General features: G+C 45.5%; 1 protein-coding gene across 1 annotated transcript; it reads left to right on the top strand.

The window, feature by feature from the left end:
* Window positions 1-9,170: 9,170 nt before the first annotated feature.
* On the top strand, window positions 9,171-16,013 carry LOC140396852 (bone morphogenetic protein 10-like). The gene is made up of 2 exons (XM_072485630.1): window positions 9,171-9,504; window positions 11,927-16,013. The coding sequence occupies exons 1-2, from the start codon at window positions 9,189-9,191 to the stop codon at window positions 12,865-12,867; spliced, it is 1,257 nt and encodes a 418-aa protein (XP_072341731.1). The 5' UTR covers window positions 9,171-9,188; the 3' UTR covers window positions 12,868-16,013.
* Window positions 16,014-16,635: the final 622 nt, after the last annotated feature.

Here is a 16,635-nt window from a genome sequence, read left to right as displayed (position 1 = left end):
ACCCCTCTATTAGATTCTAGTCTGTAACTCACTCCCGGGTATCTGTTATTCTATATATAAACCACCCCAAACCCCTCGATTAGATTCCAGTCTGTAACTCACTCCCGGGTATGTTGTTCTATAAATTAACCACCCAGAACCCCTCGATTAGATTCCAGTCTGTAACTCACTCATGGGTATCTGTTATTCTATATATAAACCACCCTGAACCCCTCGATTAGATTCCAGTCTGTAACTCACTCCCGGGTATCTGTTATTCTATATATAAACCACCCCGAACCCCTCGATTAGATTCCAGTCTGTAACTCACTCCCGGGTATCTGTTGTTCTATATATTAACCACCCAGAACCCCTCGATTAGATTCCAGTCTGTAACTCACTCATGGGTATCTGATATTCTATATATAAACCACCCTGAACCTCTCGATTAGATTCCAGTCTGTAACTCACTCCCGGGTATCTGTTATTCTATATATAAACCACACCGAACCCCTCGATTAGGTTCCAGTCTGTAACTCACTCCCAGGTATCTGTTATTCTATATATAAACCACCCCAAGCCCCTCGATTAGATTCCAGTCTGTAACTCACTCCCGGGTATGTTGTTCTATACATTAACCACCCAGAACCCCTCGATTAGATTCCAGTCTGTAACTCACTCATGGGTATCTGTTATTCTATATATAAACCACCCAGAACCCCTCGATTAGATTCCAGTCTGTAACTCACTCCCGGGTATCTGTTATTCTATATATAAACCACCCCGAACCCCTCGATTAGATTCCAGTCTGTAACTTACTCATGGGTATCTGTTATTCTATATATAAACCACCCTGAACCTCTCGATTAGATTCCAGTCTGTAACTCACTCCCGGGTATCTGTTATTCTATATATAAACCACCCAGAACCCCTTGATTATATCCCAGTCTGTAACTCCCGGGTATCTGTTATTCTATATATAAACCATCCTGAACCCCTCGATTAGATTCCAGTCTGTATCTCACTCCCGGGTATCTGTTATTCTATATATAAACCACCCTGAACCCCTCGATTAGATTCCAGTCTGTAACTCACTCCCGGGTATCTGTTGTTCTATATATTAACCACCCAGAACCCCTCGATTAGATTCCAGTCTGTAACTCACTCATGGGTATCTGATATTCTATATATAAACCACCCTGAACCTCTCGATTAGATTCCAGTCTGTAACTCACTCCCGGGTATCTGTTATTCTATATATAAACCACACCGAACCCCTCGATTAGGTTCCAGTCTGTAACTCACTCCCAGGTATCTGTTATTCTATACATAAACCACCCCAAACCCCTCGATTAGATTCCAGTCTGTAACTCACTCCCGGGTATGTTGTTCTATACATTAGCCACCCAGAACCCCTCGATTAGATTCCAGTCTGTAACTCACTCATGGGTATCTGTTATTCTATATATAAACCACCCAGAACCCCTCGATTAGATTCCAGTCTGTAACTCACTCCCGGGTATCTGTTATTCTATATATAAACCACCCCGAACCCCTCGATTAGATTCCAGTCTGTAACTCACTCCCGGGTATCTGTTATTCTATATATAAACCACACCGAACCCCTCGATTAGATTCCAGTCTGTAACTCACTCCAGGGTATCTGTTAATCTATATATAAGCCACACTGAACCCCTCTGTTAGATTCCAGTCTGTAACTCACTCCCAGGTATCTGTTATTCTATATATAAACCACCCCGAATCCCTCGATTAGATTCCAGTCTGTAACTCTCTCCCGGGTATCTGTTATTCTATATATAAACCACACTGAACCCCTCTATTAGATTCTAGTCTGTAACTCACTCCCGGGTATCTGTTATTCTATATATAAACCACCCCAAACCCCTCGATTAGATTCCAGTCTGTAACTCACTCCCGGGTATGTTGTTCTATAAATTAACCACCCAGAACCCCTCGATTAGATTCCAGTCTGTAACTCACTCATGGGTATCTGTTATTCTATATATAAACCACCCTGAACCCCTCGATTAGATTCCAGTCTGTAACTCACTCCCGGGTATCTGTTATTCTATATATAAACCACCCCGAACCCCTCGATTAGATTCCAGTCTGTAACTCACTCCCGGGTATCTGTTGTTCTATATATTAACCACCCAGAACCCCTCGATTAGATTCCAGTCTGTAACTCACTCATGGGTATCTGATATTCTATATATAAACCACCCTGAACCTCTCGATTAGATTCCAGTCTGTAACTCACTCCCGGGTATCTGTTATTCTATATATAAACCACACCGAACCCCTCGATTAGGTTCCAGTCTGTAACTCACTCCCAGGTATCTGTTATTCTATATATAAACCACCCCAAACCCCTCGATTAGATTCCAGTCTGTAACTCACTCCCGGGTATGTTGTTCTATACATTAACCACCCAGAACCCCTCGATTAGATTCCAGTCTGTAACTCACTCATGGGTATCTGTTATTCTATATATAAACCACCCAGAACCCCTCGATTAGATTCCAGTCTGTAACTCACTCCCGGGTATCTGTTATTCTATATATAAACCACCCCGAACCCCTCGATTAGATTCCAGTCTGTAACTTACTCATGGGTATCTGTTATTCTATATATAAACCACCCTGAACCTCTCGATTAGATTCCAGTCTGTAACTCACTCCCGGGTATCTGTTATTCTATATATAAACCACCCAGAACCCCTTGATTATATCCCAGTCTGTAACTCCCGGGTATCTGTTATTCTATATATAAACCATCCTGAACCCCTCGATTAGATTCCAGTCTGTATCTCACTCCCGGGTATCTGTTTTTCTACATATAAACCACCCTGAACCCCTCGATTAGATTCCAGTCTGTAACTCACTCCCGGGTATCTGTTGTTCTATATATTAACCACCCAGAACCCCTCGATTAGATTCCAGTCTGTAACTCACTCATGGGTATCTGATATTCTATATATAAACCACCCTGAACCTCTCGATTAGATTCCAGTCTGTAACTCACTCCCGGGTATCTGTTATTCTATATATAAACCACACCGAACCCCTCGATTAGGTTCCAGTCTGTAACTCACTCCCAGGTATCTGTTATTCTATATATAAACCACACCGAACCCCTCGATTAGGTTCCAGTCTGTAACTCACTCCCAGGTATCTGTTATTCTATATATAAACCACACCGAACCCCTCGATTAGATTCCAGTCTGTAACTCACTCCCAGGTATCTGTTATTCTATACATAAACCACCCCAAACCCCTCGATTAGATTCCAGTCTGTAACTCACTCCCGGGTATGTTGTTCTATACATAAGCCACCCAGAACCCCTCGATTAGATTCCAGTCTGTAACTCACTCATGGGTATCTGTTATTCTATATATAAACCACCCAGAACCCCTCGATTAGATTCCAGTCTGTAACTCACTCCCGGGTATCTGTTATTCTATATATAAACCACCCTGAACCTCTCGATTAGATTCCAGTCTGTAACTCACTCCCGGGTATCTGTTATTCTATATATAAACCACCCAGAACCCCTTGATTATATCCCAGTCTGTAACTCCCGGGTATCTGTTATTCTATATATAAACCATCCTGAACCCCTCGATTAGATTCCAGTCTGTATCTCACTCCCGGGTATCTGTTATTCTATATATAAACCACCCTGAACCCCTCGATTAGATTCCAGTCTGTAACTCACTCCCGGGTATCTGTTATTCTATATATAAACCACCCCGAACCCCTCGATTAGATTCCAGTCGGTAACTCACTCCCGGGTATCTGTTATTCTGTATATAAACCCCCCGAACCCCTCGATTAGATTCCAGTCTGTAACTCACTCCCGGGTATCTGTTATTCTATATATAAACCACCCTGAACCCCTCGATTAGATTCCAGTCTGTAACTCACTCCCGGGTATCTGTTATTCTATATATAAACCACCCTGAACCCCTCGATTAGATTCCAGTCTGTAACTCACTCCCGGGTATCTGTTATTCTACATATAAACCACCCCGAACCCCTCGATTAGATTCCAGTCGGTAACTCACTCCCGGGTATCTGTTATTCTATATATAAACCACCCCGAACCCCTCGATTAGACTCCAGTCTGTAACTCACTCCCGGGTATCTGTTATTCTATATATAAACCACCCTGAACCCCTTGATTAGATTCCAGTCTGTAACTCACTCCCAGGTATCTGTTATTCTATATATAAACCACCCTGAACCCCTCGATTAGATTCCAGTCGGTAACTCACTCCCGGGTATCTGTTATTCTATATATAAACCACCCCGAACCCCTCGATTAGATTCCAGTCTGTAACTCACTCCCAGGTATCTGTTATTCTATATATAAACCACCCCGAACCCCTCGATTAGATTCCAGTCTGTAACTCACTCCCAGGTATCTGTTATTCAGTATATAAACCACCCTGAACCCCTCGATTAGATTCCAGTCTGTAACTCACTCCCAGGTATCTGTTATTCTATATATAAACCACCCTGAACCCCTCGATTAGATTCCAGTCTGTAACTCTCTCCCGGGTATCTGTTATTCTATATATAAACAACCCCGAACCCCTCGATTAGATTCCAGTCTGTAACTGACTCACGGGTGTTTGTTATTCTATATATAAACCACCCGAACCCCTCGATTAGATTCCAGTCTGTAACTCACTCCCGGGTATCTGTTATTCTGTATATAAACCACCCCGAACCCCTCGATTAGATTCCAGTCTGTAACTCACTCCCAGGTATCTGTTATTCTATATATAAACCACCCTGAACCCCTCGATTAGATTCCAGTCTGTAACTCACTCCCGGGTATCTGTTATTCTATATATAAACCACCCCGAACCCCTCGATTAGATTCCAGTCTGTAACTGACTCACGGGTGTCTGTTATTCTATATATAAACCACCCCGAACCCCTCGATTAGATTCCAGTCTGTAACTCACTCCCGGGTATCTGTTATTCTATATATAAACCACCCTGAACCCCTCGATTAGATTCCAGTCTGTAACTCACTCCCGGGTATCTGTTATTCTATATATAAACCACCCCGAACCCCTCGATTAGATTCCAGTCTGTAACTGACTCACGGGTGTCTGTTATTCTATATATAAACCACCCCGAACCCCTCGATTAGATTCCAGTCTGTAACTCACTCCCGGGTATCTGTTATTCTATATATAAACCACCCCGAACCCCTCGATTAGATTCCAGTCTGTAACTGACTCACGGGTGTTTGTTATTCTATATATAAACCACCCGAACCCCTCGATTAGATTCCAGTCTGTAACTCACTCCCGGGTATCTGTTATTCTGTATATAAACCACCCCGAACCCCTCGATTAGATTCCAGTCTGTAACTCACTCCCAGGTATCTGTTATTCTATATATAAACCACCCTGAACCCCTCGATTAGATTCCAGTCTGTAACTCACTCCCGGGTATCTGTTATTCTATATATAAACCACCCCGAACCCCTCGATTAGATTCCAGTCTGTAACTGACTCACGGGTGTCTGTTATTCTATATATAAACCACCCCGAACCCCTCGATTAGATTCCAGTCTGTAACTCACTCCCGGGTATCTGTTATTCTATATATAAACCACCCCGAACCCCTTGATTAGATTCCAGTCTGTAACTCTCTCCCGGGTATCTGTTATTCTATATATAAACAACCCCGAACCCCTCGATTAGATTCCAGTCTGTAACTGACTCACGGGTGTTTGTTATTCTATATATAAACCACCCGAACCCCTCGATTAGATTCCAGTCTGTAACTCACTCCCGGGTATCTGTTATTCTGTATATAAACCACCCCGAACCCCTCGATTAGATTCCAGTCTGTAACTCACTCCCAGGTATCTGTTATTCTATATATAAACCACCCTGAACCCCTCGATTAGATTCCAGTCTGTAACTCACTCCCGGGTATCTGTTATTCTATATATAAACCACCCCGAACCCCTCGATTAGATTCCAGTCTGTAACTGACTCACGGGTGTCTGTTATTCTATATATAAACCACCCCGAACCCCTCGATTAGATTCCAGTCTGTAACTCACTCCCGGGTATCTGTTATTCTATATATAAACCACCCTGAACCCCTCGATTAGATTCCAGTCTGTAACTCACTCCCGGGTATCTGTTATTCTATATATAAACCACCCCGAACCCCTCGATTAGATTCCAGTCTGTAACTGACTCACGGGTGTCTGTTATTCTATATATAAACCACCCCGAACCCCTCGATTAGATTCCAGTCTGTAACTCACTCCCGGGTATCTGTTATTCTATATATAAACCACCCCGAACCCCTCGATTAGATTCCAGTCTGTAACTGACTCACGGGTGTTTGTTATTCTATATATAAACCACCCGAACCCCTCGATTAGATTCCAGTCTGTAACTCACTCCCGGGTATCTGTTATTCTGTATATAAACCACCCCGAACCCCTCGATTAGATTCCAGTCTGTAACTCACTCCCAGGTATCTGTTATTCTATATATAAACCACCCTGAACCCCTCGATTAGATTCCAGTCTGTAACTCACTCCCGGGTATCTGTTATTCTATATATAAACCACCCCGAACCCCTCGATTAGATTCCAGTCTGTAACTGACTCACGGGTGTCTGTTATTCTATATATAAACCACCCCGAACCCCTCGATTAGATTCCAGTCTGTAACTCACTCCCGGGTATCTGTTATTCTATATATAAACCACCCCGAACCCCTCGATTAGATTCCAGTCTGTAACTCACTCCCAGGTATCTGTTATTCTATATATAAACCACCCCGAACCCCTCGATTAGATTCCAGTCTGTAACTCACTCCCGGGTATCTGTTATTCTATATATAAACCACCCTGAACCCCTCGATTAGATTCCAGTCTGTAACTCACTCCCGGGTATCTGTTATTCTATATATAAACCACCCCGAACCCCTCGATTAGATTCCAGTCTGTAACTGACTCACGGGTGTCTGTTATTCTATATATAAACCACCCCGAACCCCTCGATTAGATTCCAGTCTGTAACTCACTCCCGGGTATCTGTTATTCTGTATATAAACCACCCCGAACCCCTCGATTAGATTCCAGTCTGTAACTCACTCCCAGGTATCTGTTATTCTATATATAAACCACCCTGAACCCCTCGATTAGATTCCAGTCTGTAACTCACTCCCGGGTATCTGTTATTCTATATATAAACCACCCCGAACCCCTCGATTAGATTCCAGTCTGTAACTGACTCACGGGTGTCTGTTATTCTATATATAAACCACCCCGAACCCCTCGATTAGATTCCAGTCTGTAACTCACTCCCGGGTATCTGTTATTCTATATATAAACCACCCCGAACCCCTCGATTAGATTCCAGTCTGTAACTCACTCCCAGGTATCTGTTATTCTATATATAAACCACCCCGAACCCCTCGATTAGATTCCAGTCTGTAACTGACTCACGGGTATCTGTTATTCTATATATAATCCACCCCGAACCCCTCGATTAGATTCCAGTCTGTAACTCACTCCCGGGTATCTGTTATTCTATATATAAACCACCCCGAACCCCTCGATTAGATTCCAGTCTGTAACTGACTCACGGGTATCTGTTATTCTATATATAAACCACCCCGAACCCCTCGATTAGATTCCAGTCTGTAACTGACTCACGGGTATCTGTTATTCCATATATAATCCACCCCGAAGCCCTCCATTAGTTTCCAGTCTGTAACTCACTCCGAAGGCTACCATCTGAACTCTTTGCTTACATTCCAGCCTGCGTCGTTTCTGGGTCTGTCACATTTTGTTGCATCCAGCAATATCCAGTGCCCACTACTTTCTGTCTCAACTCTCCACAATGTTCCCCGTGCCCAGTATTCCCTGTAAAATCCGCAGCTGAATTTGCTCACTGCCTGTGCCTCCAGTCTACATTTTAAAAATCTGATGTGCATATCTTGGTGTCAGTGTTGCCTGTCTGTCTAAACATTTGCTTTAAGAATCATAAGCCGTAAAACATTGGTCCCGTTCCAATGATGCCTTGTTTTGATGCTTTTATGACTTAATGGGAGCAAGAATGAGCAGACCAGTTTCCTAAAACTCAAATCGCAATCGCAATCAGGTTCCTGGATTACTCCACCTGAACTAAGGTTCAAGACCAAGAAAGTTTTCCAACTCTGAACAATGCCCAATTTCTGAGCAGTTGGCTCTCTCACCGATGGATCATTCTGGAGGGTAAAGTTCAACTTGTTTTGCCCAAGGAATTCATGGTGACTTCAAGTGCAGTAAAACTCTGCCGGTTAATGACCCTGTTTATGCTGTACCTAATTTATAAAACACTCCATCCAGTCGCACAACGTGCAGTCTGTGTGGTGACCGGGTTGGAGTTAATCGCTTCCTCCCTATTCCACTGTTAATTGAAGAATTCATTCCTCCTGAGTGCCTGACTAGGGATCTTTCCCATGCTCCCCTGAACAGATAGATTATTCCCAATATTCTGGCTGAGAAAACACTCATTAGCAAAGTTGTTGATTGGAGTTTGGAGAAGGGGCACGGGTTTCAAACAGGCAGCTCTCATTCCCTTATCGCTTCCCTGCCCGTTCCTCATCACTTTCTGTTGACAAATTCAAATAATGACTTCCTCGTTTTCTTTTTCAATATAAAAACACAATTCGAGGAACGTTTGTCGGCGGGTGCAGAGTTTAGGCGATGTTGTCCTTTTCAGAAAGAGGACAATTGTGCAGAAAATTGAAGCAGATTTTGATTTAAGATGTTGGGCGGCGGGGGGGGGGGGGTGTTGAGGGGGGAGAGGGGGGTGCTGTGCCTCTTTGAAACATGGGAATTGTCTGCTCCATGAGGCAGGATCTGAATGAGGGAATGTTTATAGAAAGCTCATTAAGGAAGAGGTCTGACGATAAGGGAATCTGGTCGCTCTGCATATATACCGATAGATAAGGGGAAAATGCCATGTCACATCACGTTGGCCAATTACTGGAGCGGGTTTCCTTGGACAGTGAGACTTAAGGAAATGTTTTTGCCCAAACCTGCCAGTATTGCCTGTGAATGACAGCCCCCTGCACAGGAGACAGGACCAGCGCTTGAGCAGTGCACGTTGCCTGTGGCCAGGAGAGAGGAGTCCTACCCAGGCAGTGACCATGAGGAGCTGGACTCTGCCGCTTTTTGCCTGTGTGTGCACAGTGCTGCCCTGGACAGCCAGCTATCCCATCGACAACAGGCCTGGGGAGCAGGGTGGGGACACATACCTGCTCCAACACCCTGTCCAGCAGCAGGATCTCAGCAGCCTGTTGACCAGTAACCACTCGGCCAGAACTCTCAACTGGCCTGGCGGCGTGGAGCTGGCCCCCTCCAAGGTGGAGCCCCCTCAGTACATGATCGAGCTGTACAACAGGTTTGCAACCGACAGGACCTCCATCCCCTCCTCCAACGTCGTCAGGAGCTTCAAGAACGAAGGTAGGCTCACTGTGACGGTGCCGGTGCTGTCAGTGCTGGGGCAAGTTCTTCACCCTCCCTCCCTCTGTCAGCGGCTCCCTGGCAACCTGCTCAAGCCCACCTCCCCCTGTCAGGCTTGCCTCCAATCCAAAGGGAACAGGGAATGGTGAAGCTGGGTGACCCACTGACTATTCCCCTCCACAAATCACTCTGGGAGCTCACACCTAACTCTGGGGGGGGGGGGGGCTCAGAATTGTGTGCAACATCCCATTGCCTCCTCACTGCGCTTTGATGTCGCTGCTGTCTTGCTAGCATTCTGCATCGCCAGCTTCTCCTTGGAGAGGGGGGGGGGGGGGGTGGGGGGCACACGAGTCATTGACTGAGCTGGTCTTTAGTGCGGGATTGGAGCAAAAAGCAGGTCTTCCTGCAACATCCCAAACTGCAGAAACCCAGCCAGTCTGGCAGTCTCGGTGGAGAGGTGAACCAGGTTAACGTGTGGGGTCTCACCTGAGTGTGTTTCTATCAGAGCTCAGAGTTCAGCAAGAGAAGCCCCCGGGACGCGAACACACTGAGCCGACAACAGAGTTCACACTTTCTCACCTTGGTCCAGTCAAGGTTGGCGTTTCCAGCAGGGACTTCCCTCCCACTCTATCCAGTCAAGAGGAAAGAACAAAGTCACAATTTGGCATTGATGGTGTGGAAGAAAGCGACCTTTCAAAGACCCCCCCCCCCGCCCCCCGCAATGAACCTGCTCCCACCAGCCGCCTCCCTATTCCTTTCCCAGGATATATATATCCTCTCGTGGCATTGCCAACTTTCTGACACATCTTTTGCGAGCTGTGTGTGCTGAGGAATATCAGGGGTTTGTGTCGAGTCAATGTTTGGCTTTGTATGATTGGTGATTCAGCAGGAGAAGCGAAATGAGCAAACAGCAGTCATGTCACCCTGCTCGAAGAGCACATTGAGGAGGAGGGAAATGTTGGCTTGGCTTACAAACCCACGGCCGAGCCATCTTCGCAGGTACCACTAAACCAGACAAAGAACCAGATTGAGTTTAGACAGGTGGTGTCCCATCCTGGGATGCTGCGGTGACAAGGTCGCCCCCACCGCCCCACATCCATGGAATTTCACTTGATTTGAACCCAACCCCATTAGCAAATTGCTCCTCCGTTTTCACTCCTCACCCTCCGAGATCTCTGCCCTCCTGTTCTGCTCCCTCCAATGCCAGCTGGAGTGTTTATTTTATAAAAGCCTCTGTGAAGTGACGTGTTCAATATGTCGTGTTGCAATACTGACCCTGAAGATGCATAAAAGAACAAAGAACAAAGAAATGTACAGCACAGGAACAGGCCCTTCGGCCCTCCAAGCCCGTGCCGACCATACTGCCTGACTAAACTACAATCTTCTACACTTCCTGGGTCCATATCCTTCTATTCCCATCCTATTCATATATTTGTCAAGATGCCCCTTAAATGTCCCTATCGTCCCTGCTTCCACTACCTCCTCCGGTAGCGAGTTCCAGGTACCCACTACCCTCTGCGTAAAAAACTTGCCTCGTACATCTACTCTAAACCTTGCCCCTCTCACCTTAAACCTATGCCCCCTAGTAATTGACCCCTCTACCCTGGGGAAAAGCCTCTGACTATCCACTCTGTCTATGCCCCTCATAATTTTGTATACCTCTATCAGGTCGCCCCTCAACCTCCTTCGTTCCAGTGAGAACAAACCGAGTTTATTCAATCGCTCCTCATAGCTTATGCCCTCCATACCAGGCAACATTCTGGTAAATCTCTTCTGCACCCTCTCTAAAGCCTCCACATCCTTCTGGCAGTGTGGCGACCAGAATTGAACACTATACTCCAAGTGTGGCCTAACTAAGGTTCTATACAGCTGCAACATCACTTGCCAATTCTTATACTCAATGCCCCGGCCAATGAAGGCAAGCATGCCGTATGCCTTCTTGACTACCTTCTCCACCTGTGTTGCCCCTTTCAATGACCTGTGGACCTGTACTCCTAGATCTCTTTGACTTTCAATACTCTTGAGGGTTCTACCATTCACTGTATATTCCCTACCTGCATTAGACCTTCCAAAATGCATAGAGAGGACAATAGCCATTTAGCCCATCCCTCTCAAGTAAACAATCATATCCATTTCAAGATTGAACGTTTTAAATTGAGCCCTACCCTTATCACAAGCTTTTGCATTTAGAATATTTCCTGAAATCTGACAGTCTTGCCATTGTGCGGGACTGAATTGCAGATAGCAATCATTACAAACTGCAGTTTAACCGGTCTTCCTTGAAACCTCAAACTGGGTACAAGAATCAGATAGGCAGTATATATACTGAGCTTACAGAAGGAATCGCATTTTGAGCAAATTCAAATCTCAGGTTTGTGGCACGTGGAAAGATTTCAATTGTTCGCTGATTCATGTTTTGCAGACGTCTCAGTCTCCAATCAGACTAATGGTGTGAGGATCCACTCTCTCCTCTTCAATGTGTCAGTGCCTCGCCATGAAGAAATCACCATGGCTGAACTCCGACTCTACACCTTGGTGGATACAGACAGGAGAATGTACAAGGGGGTGGACAGGAAAGTCACCATTTACCAAGTGGATGAGCTACAAAGTGGAGAGATGGGAGACCACTCTGGTCTCGTCAAATTAGCAAAAAGACACATTTATGGCAAAGACGGTGGTTGGGAGACCTTTGATGTGACAGAAGCCATCGTGAGATGGTCAAAATCCGAGGAGACCACTCATAGACTTCAGGTACACATCGAAAACATGGAGCAGCTAAATTTGGAAGATGCAAATCTTGACATAGACATGAAGCCAGAGACTAAGCATGTGCCTTTGCTCATAGTCTTCTCTGATGATCGAAGCGGCATGAAGAAAGAAGCTATTGAAGAGTTGGAGCAGATGATTGGCCACGAACAAGATGTGACCTTTAATGACGTCGAGGTGGGAAATGATGGCATCAACTTGAGTGAAGAGACCTTGCTGCAAAGGAGGTCAAACATGCTTTACGACACATCATCGAGGATCAGGAGGAATGCCAAGATTAGCTTCTGTAAAAGGATCCCCCTTTACGTTGAATTTAAGGAGATCAAGTGGGATTCCTGGATCATAGCCCCAACAGGATATGAAGCATACGAGTGCAAAGGCTCCTGTAACTACCCCCTGACTGAGCAAGTTACCCCCACCAAACATGCGATTGTTCAAACTCTGGTCAATCTTCACAATCCCAACATGGCAGCCAAAGCTTGCTGTGTTCCCACCAAACTGGAGCCCATCTCCATTCTCTATTTGGATGATGCGGGTGTAGTTACATATAAATTCAAGTATGAAGGCATGGTAGTGGCAGAATGTGGCTGTAGATAGTACAGAAAAATGATGCGAAAATAACTCTAATATATATTCATGTCAAAGTATTTAATAGCTATGGTTGTAAATGTGTACATTTTTAACTGCCTATTGAAGATGCTTATTTAACGATCGGTGTACAGCTTATTTGTAGATTTCCAAAGGACTGTGTGTTTATTGTTTTCATTGCTGGAGAAACAGCATGGTCACAGAAACCAGCTCCAATCGGAATTCTCAATACGGTGGCAAGCTTCACGGACAATTCCAAAGAAACAGGAAGAATATTGAGGATATTCCCTATCTTAGGAATTGGAGGGGGTGACTGGGAGCTTCGTGCTGCGCTCCGGCATTGGAGTTCCCCTCAGAATCTGAATTAATGCACTTTTCCCAACGCCCTTGAATATTTTTCAAATGTTAAACGAACTAGTCAGTGCCCTCAATGTTTATATATGTTTCGATATGAGCCTAACCCCTTCCTCCGAATTCTCAGCAAATGCTTTGTTGCCCTTGCTGTTGCTTTGCCACTGTCCCTGGTTCCAAGGGCCAGGCAAGTTGCCTTGCAATCCCACAGTGTTGGAACGTGTCTTCATGAAGAGGGGATGTCGAACTGCGAAACTCCTCTCGAGATGCATTTTTCAAAGGTGGTGACGTCAATACAAAATGTGATTGAAATGCGCGACATTATCTCTTTGGACATGTGTTGAGTGTTTGGACACTGGGAAGAGCTGGCCCGGGAAAGATGCCTGTATGTTGAAAAGGAATCGTTGGCTATTTCAATGTGGCATTTGCGCTGCGGTTACTCCAGCGGGGTTGCTTCAACGAGGCTTTCACATTCGAAGAAACAAATTGTATCTGTCCTTAAGCCAGCGTTGTGCTTCCAGCAACATGGAGCCAGTACCAAAACCTACATACACGCACCCTTCCCGGCCAGCGATTTTCATTTCATTCATGTCCAAAGCACTCAATGTATGGCCCAAAAAATTAATGGCACCTTGCATTTATGTAGCACCTACTTAAAGTATGGGCATCGCTTCTCAAGGGTGCTTGGCAAAAATGTAATTGGACAGAATTTGTCACCGAGCTTCTAGAAGACGTTCGGACTTGTGACTGTACCCGAAAGGAGGATCAAGATGTAGGGGAGGGAGAAATAGGGCTGAGTTAGCTGAAATCACGGTTATCATAGCTGGAGTGAAAGGGCCCACAAGAGGCAGAGTTGGAGGAATGCAGAGGACGTGGACAATTAGAGGGTTCGAAGAGAGTGTATTGATGGCGAGGCACAAAGCCAGAGAGGGATTTGAATACGTTGATGAGAATTGTCAAATTGAAGTGTTATGGGGGTCAGTGAGCATGGGTGATGGGTTAAGAGGACTGAGTGTGTGTTTTCAAGGAGGTGAAGTTTACAGAGAGTTGGAGGGTGGCAGGAGTATGGGAGCATGCAGGAGTAGAGGGAGAGAGGCGACATCTGTGGTGGGTCAGGAGACCAGCTCAGTGTCAAGGAGCATGTCAAGGTTCATCCTGGGGTAGTGTTCAGTCAGGGGTCTGGAGGCACCAAAAGAGTGTCTAATTGGAGGAAGTCTGTGTCTGATCCTGGAGGTCAGTCTGACAGTGTAACAAGAATGGAGCAGCGGATGATCAGGAGGGAGGTGGTGATGAGGTTGTGTTGTCTGTTGTCAGTCACCGTACAAGTGGGAACTGACTTGGTGGTGTGCCCGATGGGTTCCAAGTCAAATTTCAAAGTATGTCAAATTCTAGTGTCTTCTGTATCCTGTTCATGAGGACATTATCACCTCTTCCCTTCAAAGTTAAACTCTAGCATGTACATGCACTTGATGTGACTCTCCACAAGAGTTTCAGCAGCCTCAATAATGTTTTTTGTGTATATATTTGTACAGATAAAATGCCTTTGAATGTAAATCCATGCCTAGGTTACTCTTGCTAAAAAAAAAAGGGTCTTATTTTGATTCTTAAAGGATAACTTTGTCATTATTGGAGTAGCTTCAGGACACTCTTGTGAACAGTATCCCCTGACAAGAGTAACAAGGTGAACAAAACTTTTTCACAGAATGCGCTTTATTCTATTCAAGAAAAACAGGTGTTTATGCGAGTGTCATGATCCCATCCGGGCCCTGGGCTGGAGGAATAATGAGCAGCCATATTTTCCCGGACACGGTTAGCGGTTGAATCCCAAACACCGCCCAGAGAAACGCATGGTGGCGCAGTGGTTAGCACTGCTGCCTCACGACGCCGAGGACCCGGGTTCGATCCCGGCCCCGGGTCACTGTCCGTGTGGAGTTTGCACATTCTCCCGCCGCGCTAAATTGCCCCTTAATTGGAGAAACAAAAAAACAGGAACACCAAATGCAATGGACTATTCCTGGACTGGGCGAAAGGAACTCAAACGGATTGTGCGTAACGATTACTGAGATCCACCCTAACCCGAAAGAAAGCAATTGTGTCGTTGTGAGGAAGGTGCACAGCGAGAGGTTTGGAGTGAACTGACAAGAGAACTGTCTTCAGTGTGGCCCAGAGTCACTGAGCAAACTAGGAAGCCTCCGATGGTGATCGTGCCCATCGTGGTCATGGGGAGTCTCAAAGCAGGGGGCCCAATTTCAAAACAAGGGCGAGCCACCGAGATGAGGAGAGGGCAGCGGGACAGGCTCGATGGGCTGAACGGCCTCCTCCTGTTTCCGATGGTCCTCCGATTATCTAAGTCACCTTGGGGGGGGGGGGTATCTTATTTGGGGATCTCGCTAGCCCACCTGCTCCTGCACAGTTTTGCTGTCTCGTACTCTTCCTCAACAACACTGCCACCCTGGGTAACGAGAAGGGCCGAGATAGGAAGGCGTGGGAGCTGGGAAAGATTGGGCCCTGTCACTTTATTTATACTGAGCTGCAAAGTTGTCAGATTCCTGAGGAAGTGTGACTGACGTGAGCGGCCCTGCTCCCAACAATTTCACACATGCAGGGGTCAAGCTATCTCCCCTGGGCGATAAGGAACTCTGCTGCACAACTTGTGTGAGATGACCTGAAGCACTTGGTTGAATATCAGCCCAAAGTCATCTCAGCTATGTGTATTGGGAAGATTGGCCTGCTGCACTCTGTTTTCAACTGGATGTGGCAAATGGCCAATAGAGTATTGGTCTGACTGAGCAAGGATTTATCTCCCCCCCCCCCCCCCCCCCCCCCGCCGTGCTGCTGGTTTGAAAACTCAAACCTTGCAGCTTGAAGATTGATAAAGTCCATCTCTTGTGAAACTGGGATCATTCACATGGAAGTTTCTGATTTACACAGAGATGGGGAACGCCTGACAGTCTGTCATCCTTCAATCAGTCTGCTCCAGAGGGTCAGACTGTGTGAGGAGAGGCCGGTTTATAAAACATCACATATTTATTGAGGTTTTTTTATTTTTGAGACTTGTTAAATATCCGCTGTAAGTTATTTAATGTAAATTGATTTATTTGGGATGAATTATCAAAGAGATGTAAGGTGAGAGATCTTTAATCTGTAAATAAATAGCAGCATTATCTGTCTGATATGCACTGTTTTGATATAAAATCTGTTCGAAAAGAAAAAATGTTTGCTGCGTCCATTCTTGAAGCAATGATTGAATGTGACCCACAGTCTGCCGAGCTGTAAAACATTGCCAAGTTGCTTTCTCTCTGTGGACAGGTTGGTGATGCACTGTTTGGGACTGAGGAGCCTTAACCCACAACCCCTCGATGAAGATCCGGACCTCCTCCTGTTCCTGATCTTCTTATCATCCCCGATTTTCTGATCAGCACGCTT

Source organism: Scyliorhinus torazame, chromosome 20, assembly GCF_047496885.1.
Source record: "Scyliorhinus torazame isolate Kashiwa2021f chromosome 20, sScyTor2.1, whole genome shotgun sequence".
Taxonomy (NCBI): Eukaryota; Metazoa; Chordata; class Chondrichthyes; order Carcharhiniformes; family Scyliorhinidae; genus Scyliorhinus; species Scyliorhinus torazame.
This window is presented reverse-complemented; position numbering and strand designations above follow the sequence as displayed.

Excerpts from the sequence above, each read along its gene's own strand:
- LOC140396852 (XM_072485630.1), top strand. The coding sequence starts at position 9,189 with ATGAGGAGCTGGACTCTGCCGCTTTTTGCCTGTGTGTGCACAGTGCTG. Across the intron at positions 9,505-11,926 it reads CAGGAGCTTCAAGAACGAAG|ACGTCTCAGTCTCCAATCAG; the intron begins GTAGGCTCACTG and ends CATGTTTTGCAG.